Source organism: Mandrillus leucophaeus, unplaced genomic scaffold (assembly GCF_000951045.1).
Source record: "Mandrillus leucophaeus isolate KB7577 unplaced genomic scaffold, Mleu.le_1.0 Scaffold867, whole genome shotgun sequence".
NCBI lineage: Eukaryota > Metazoa > Chordata > Mammalia > Primates > Cercopithecidae > Mandrillus > Mandrillus leucophaeus.
In genome coordinates this window covers 317,292-323,318 of record NW_012109441.1, presented here as the reverse complement: position 1 = coordinate 323,318, position 6,027 = coordinate 317,292, and the positions used below count along the sequence as shown (strand labels likewise).

The window sequence follows — 6,027 nt, the reverse complement described above, 5'->3', positions numbered from 1 at the left end:
ATAAACACAAAGCTGGAAGCACAGATTGCCTGTGCAAGAGGGATTAGCAAACCTTGGGGAAGGATTGAGAGTGAGGGTTTCCTCTGTATATTTTTTTGTGTCTTTTGAGTTTTAAACCACATTAATATATTACTTATTTAAATAAATAAATAATATATTTTTAAAAGAGGATAGTAGGAAGATAAGTGGAATCAGGGAGTATAGGCAACTCTTTTGAGGAGTTGTTTTGCAAAGCTGGGCAAAGTCTACTTTTTCCTTAGCTATGTGACCCAGGCAAGTTAGTAAATGTTTCTGAAACTCCATTTTCTCCTTGTTAGAATTGAGATAGTAATACCTGTCACAGAGAATTATCTTGAAAATAAGGTAAGAAGATATGTGTCAGATACTTAGCACAGCAATAGCACATAGTAAGCACCAGTGAATGCTTAGTAGTAGTAGTATAATTCCTAAGAGTCCATGGAACTCTAGGTTGAAAATTCAGTATCTTCTGGGACCATCAGATGGCATCAGACTCAAGCACGTGCTCCTCTAGCTGACAGCTCTAAAACACAAGGAAGATATTTGTTTTCCTTATTCCCTAGTCCCTTCCCCAACAAAATTCTGACAATTCCGCATTTCCTCCTCTTGTTTCACAATTGCCATGTGGATTCCAAGTGGCTATCCCTGGGTGGAGGCATAAAGGACTTGAAACTCAATGCTGTTTCCACATAGGGCCGGGCAGACACGGTATGGAGTTGTTTTGGCGTCCAAGGAAATCTATCAGTTTCCCAAGCTTTCCCCTCTCCATTCATACTTTCCTTCAGAAAGAATAAGGCATGCCTAGGTGGGAAAGATACTGCAGGTAAGTGACAAGAAGGGGAAATTATAGGGTAAGGAGATCAATCAAATGGTGATGGAGGGTAGGAGTGAACAAAAAGAACTCTGGAGCAAACCAGGATTAGTGACATCTGTGGTTCCTAGACACACCACACTTACAGGAATTTGTCTGTCTAGCCCGAATATTACGACTTTCAGAGGACATTTTTCTGTGTCCCTGACATAAAGCCTACCTGGGAGTTTCCCCTGAGATAAGAAACTTTCAGGACATCTTAAGGTCTACTGCTTCTTCCTGTGCTGCCCATCAAGATAAGTTTTCTACCCAGCTTTATCATGATGAGCTGTGTGATTTCATGTCAGTTTCTCCGTAAAATTAGATTTGACTGTTACATTATTTTTAAGATGCCTTCCAGGCTTAAAGTATTATGATGCATGGGTGTAACTGTATGGAGGAAATCAAAGAATTTCTCAGATCATCTTCTTCGGTGAGAGCTTCAGCTTCCATAAAGTTGGGAGATACAGGAATTATTATTCCTGTTTTATGAATAAAGGACATTTGTGGGAGGGAAAGGAATCAGGCCAGAGCTCTTTCTCTCCAAAGGCCTATTTTACTGTCTGTGAAATTTGAGAGATGGATGGGTGTGGAGCTGCAAGTCAGCCCCAGGATGAAAGAAAGGCAAATCTGCACAAGAACTGCCCACTCTTACCCCATCCTCACTGCACCCTGCTCCCAACAGCCGCCAGGCAAGAAAAAATCCAGAACAGCAGTTCTGGGGAATCCGTTGCCAGCACTGGAAAGTACCTGCTGTTTCCGGGAATATGAAGGTTTCTCTTTCCTAGAATAGCAACCTTCCAAGTTAAGTCCCTCCCATCAACCAGTGATCTGTACAATGTTGCACTTTCAGTAGTGGGAGTGGGCAGGGAGGATTAAGATTGAGCACGATGGAGGAGATATTTATTCATTTATTCAACGGACTTTTTATTTATTCTCCACTATGAATTTGGCCCTCGACCAGGTAGTAGATATAAAGCTTCATAAGATATATGGCTTTCTGCCCAGGTGCTCATGGTCTAGTGGAAGGTCGAAAAAGCTGGGAAGGTGAAGATAGAACTTTAAAAGGGCTGTGAAAGAGGTAACCACACAGTGACAGAAGCACGTGGAAAGGGCTCTTTGCCCAGACTGACGACGTAAGGAAGGCTTCCTGGAAGACCTGAAAACTGAGTTAAGTCTTGAACTTGAAAATCAGGGGCGAGTCGAGCAGAAAATGGGCAAGAAAACACCATATGCAAAGGCACAAAGGTATTGGGGAGGGCAGGAAGTTTGTTGTGGAGCTGAATGCAGCAAGAAAGGCTGAGACAGGTGGGCTGGAACACTGTGTGCCCTGAAAAGGATCTCTGCAGTAGGGCTCAAGAGCACCTGAAGGAATTTTCAGAAATGCCATCATCGTATGTGACATACAATTTAGAAAAATGACTTTGTGAAGAATGGCTGAAAGAGGGAAGCTAATGGCAGAGAAACCTCCCTGGTGATGGGATTATCTTAAGTCTATGGGTGAAGACTGTAACAATGGGACCAGAGAGAAGAGAATAGATTCAGAATTATTTAGAGCTCAAAGCAGCAGAGCTCTTCTCAATCTGATTATGGATTAGGGTTTATGGACCCAAGATGCAATATCATTTATTGGGCCAGGGTGTGGACTCTAGGGTCAGGCCTGTGTTCAAACTCCAAGTCCACCACTACGACTGCCTTGGGAAAGTCATTTAACCCCTGTGAGCTTCAGTCTTCTCGTCTATAAAACAGGGGTAATAACCAACCTCATAAGGTTGGGGATAACGATTAAAAACGATAATACATTAAAAACACTTAGCACAGTTCCTACTCACATTAAAACTCTATCAATGGTAGCTGTTACCAATGTTGTTATTAATACTGTTAATCAGGGAACTGTTCTCTGTCCCTCCATACCCTAGCTTCTTCAAAATAGCAGACACTGGTGGGAACAGGGAACGATATAGAAAGGCAATCTCATGAATATTTATGTCATTTTTTGTTAATTTCTATCTCAAAAAACAGATAAACAACTGATGGGACAGGCAGCAAAATAGTAACTATGGTTATCTCTGGGAAGTGACACAATGGGTACTTTTAGTTTTCTTCTTTGTACTTTTTTATATTGTCTAAATTTTCTATATGAATGTATACAGTTCATGTAAGAAGGAAAATATTTTAAAATATATTTATTATGCCACAAAATACTCCTCATCACCAGGCAAAGCTCTAGTCACCAAGGAATTAAGTTTCCTAGACAGCCCCCACCCAAACCCACCCCACCCTTCCATCCCACCAAAAGCACACAGGGTCCAAATCTCCATCGTGCCTGCAACTCAGGAATAACTATCTGGCCACACAGCTCTGGGAAACTCAAAGCAGGAACAGCTCTGGGTCCTGGAGACGCCCCTGAGAAGACGGCCCAGTATCCCTGGGGCCTCAGTCCATCAGCCGCTGCTGCACCAGGCGGGAATAGAAGTCCTGCCCCTCTTGGAGCTGGGCAAGCTTCTGCAGCTCGCCCTCCTGGAGAACGAGGATCTGGTGGGCGCTCTGAACCGTCTGCAGCCTGTGAGCGATCACCAGCACCGTGCGATCCCCACGGGAATTCCAGTCCTGCAGCTGAAGGGGTGATCACAGTGCCTCAGAAAGACAGGAATAAGACGGACACCACATCCACCTGGGCACCATCTCTTAGGACTTAGGGTAAAGAAGATGTGAAATAAAAGAAGGTAGGAAAGGGCAGTAGATAAAGGCCTGGACTGCCCTTCTCGCCTGGCTGTACTGCCACAGCTGGAGGAACGGGAGCCCAGGAGGAATCGGGGCTGCCTTCACACCACCAGATTCCATTCCCCAACCCCAAGAAGGCACAGACTGTTTCCACTAGTAGGTCCTTCGTCCTCCCTCTGCCCAATTCTGCACAGGTTGATCCTCCCAGCGTGCCCGCTCCCAGGCCCCACCGTCCCCCGCCCCTCTCACGGTACTCACGGCCTGCTCGCACTGCACATCCAGGGCACTAGTGGCCTCATCCAGGATGAGGACTCGTGGGTCTCGCACAAGGGCCCGGGCAATGGCCAGACGTTGTTTCTGTCCCGCAGCCAGCTGGCTCCCCTTCTCCCCTACATCTGAGGACATCAGAGAAATTCCCTACCTCAGATACAAGTGACAGAGACAACATACAAGGAGGGACAAGTGCATAGCAGGTACTTCCAGTAGGACCTCGGGAGGTGGGAGGAGGGCCATGGGGTGGAGACCTGACGAGGCTGCCTGTGGAGGGAGCACCACTGCTGCATTGTTCTCTGCAAACAAAGGCTCTTGAGCAAGATGGAGGCTGAAGAATTCAGGGTATGGAGAAGGAGACACAGGAATGGAGGAAAGGGCAAAGGAACAGCAAACATCAAGTTACAAGGACACGACTCTCATCACTAAGAGTAAGTGTGACTTTCTCTTTTTCACTGAAGGAGCAGGCTTACAATTTGTAGAAGATACCTGTGTATATTCCATGCTCCATTTCCTGGATGAAGTCATCTGCGTGGGCAGCCTGGGCAGCCGCCATCACCTTATCATCTTCGCAGCTCTGCAGCCCATAAGCAATGTTGTTCCTCACAGAACCGGAGAACAGCACAGGCTCCTGCCCAACTGAAACCACCTGTGCAGAGGGGACAGGGGCAGAGGACTATGTGCAAACCCCCAAGGCAGGGGCCCTCTTGTCCTCCCCACCTACCTCCCTCAGAATGAACACCTGGTGTATCTTCCCGTGGATCTCCCATCCTCTCTCTGTACATGCTCCCTTCTCCTGTCCCGTCTTCTCCCTCCTCACCCACCTGGCTGTGCAGGTAGCAGTGTTCATATTGTGAGACGGGCTTTCCATCCAGCAGCACCTGTCCCGCGGTGGGCTGGTACAGATTCTGCAGCAGGGCAGCCACTGTGCTCTTCCCAGACCCATTGGGTCCCACCAGCGCCGTCACCTCACCAGGACGTAGGGTGAACGTCAGCCCCTGGAAAACCAGAAAAGAGTTAAGGGCCTGCCCCTTCTCCCTCAAAATCCCTCCATTTCTCTTCCTAGCAGAGGCAAGACCAGTTTCTCAGAGGCAAATGAACTACAGGCTGTGATGTCCAATTATGCATTAGCAGCAGAGAGCAAGGGTCCAGATGTCCTCCCTCTTTCAGGCACCTTGAGCACAGGCCTGTCGGGGCGATTGGGATATGCAAAGCAGACGTCTTGGAATTTCACAACCCCCTGCAGAGTGGTGGGGGCCAGTGTGCCAGGTGAGGGCAGATTTGGCTGTCGGTCCATGTAGGAGAAAACCTTGTCCGCAGCTCCCACGTTGCTGAGCATATCCCCATATATGTACACCAGGGTCTGGAAAACAGGAGTGGGACAGCCAGCTAATCAAACACACTTCCACCAGAGACCACCCTCCCACCTCCTCACACACTCCACTCACAACTGTACTGCTCCTCCTCCATATTCAAAAGAGATTCTCCACCTTTAAATGTACAATTTGGATGGAATTTAAGAGCAGCACCAATACCCCAGTGTTCCAATTTGCAATGTAAAAGATATATAGTCCATTCTCCTGCCATTCAGCATTGCCTCTAGCCCCAGATCTTTTCAGTTACTGCTTCCTATTACTTGGGCCCAGTTCTGTCTTGCTTGATTAGACAGGAACTCCTTAAATGCAGGCACTGTGTCCAACTCACCTGTGTAGCCATCAGAGTGCCTAGCGCAGTTCTCTACACAAAAAAAGATGTTTATCAAGTGTCCAGGAAAATGTTTAAATAAAGCCCTGGATGAAGTAGCTGTTTTTGAGAGCTGGTAAATGTAGGAAGAGACCTAAATGCTCACTCTGCCTTTCCTCATCAAACTGTACCACTGGGTAATGAAATGGTAGATAAGGGGAAGTCTCCCTTCATAGACCTACTTCAGATAATATGTGAAGAATGACAGAGTATCTCCCTTTTGCAGCCCTAATTCTGTCATGGATCTAGGTACTGCTCATTGGTGGCTGATGTTGCCACAAATAGAGAACCAGACACTGTGTGACTCTTGGAGAAAGAAAGCATCACCATCTAAAAAGCACTGTTGCTGGAAAAAGACAAAAAAAAAAAAAAAAAAAAAAAAAAAAAACCTCAATCTCACAAGCTTCTAGGTGTATTTATCA

General features: G+C 46.5%; 1 protein-coding gene across 1 annotated transcript in view; it reads right to left on the bottom strand.

Moving 5' to 3' along the window:
* Nucleotides 1-5: 5 nt before the first annotated feature.
* The window catches only part of TAP2 (transporter 2, ATP-binding cassette, sub-family B (MDR/TAP)), a 14,053-nt gene continuing 8,031 nt past the window's right edge, over nucleotides 6-6,027 (bottom strand). Inside the window, exons 8-12 of the mRNA XM_011968943.1 lie at nucleotides 5,037-5,225; nucleotides 4,687-4,860; nucleotides 4,352-4,511; nucleotides 3,851-3,987; nucleotides 6-3,484 (exon numbers count right to left, since the gene is read on the bottom strand). Coding sequence (XP_011824333.1) covers nucleotides 3,305-3,484; nucleotides 3,851-3,987; nucleotides 4,352-4,511; nucleotides 4,687-4,860; nucleotides 5,037-5,225 — 840 coding nt within the window. The 3' untranslated portion in view covers nucleotides 6-3,304. The remainder of the gene's footprint in view (nucleotides 3,485-3,850; nucleotides 3,988-4,351; nucleotides 4,512-4,686; nucleotides 4,861-5,036; nucleotides 5,226-6,027) is intronic.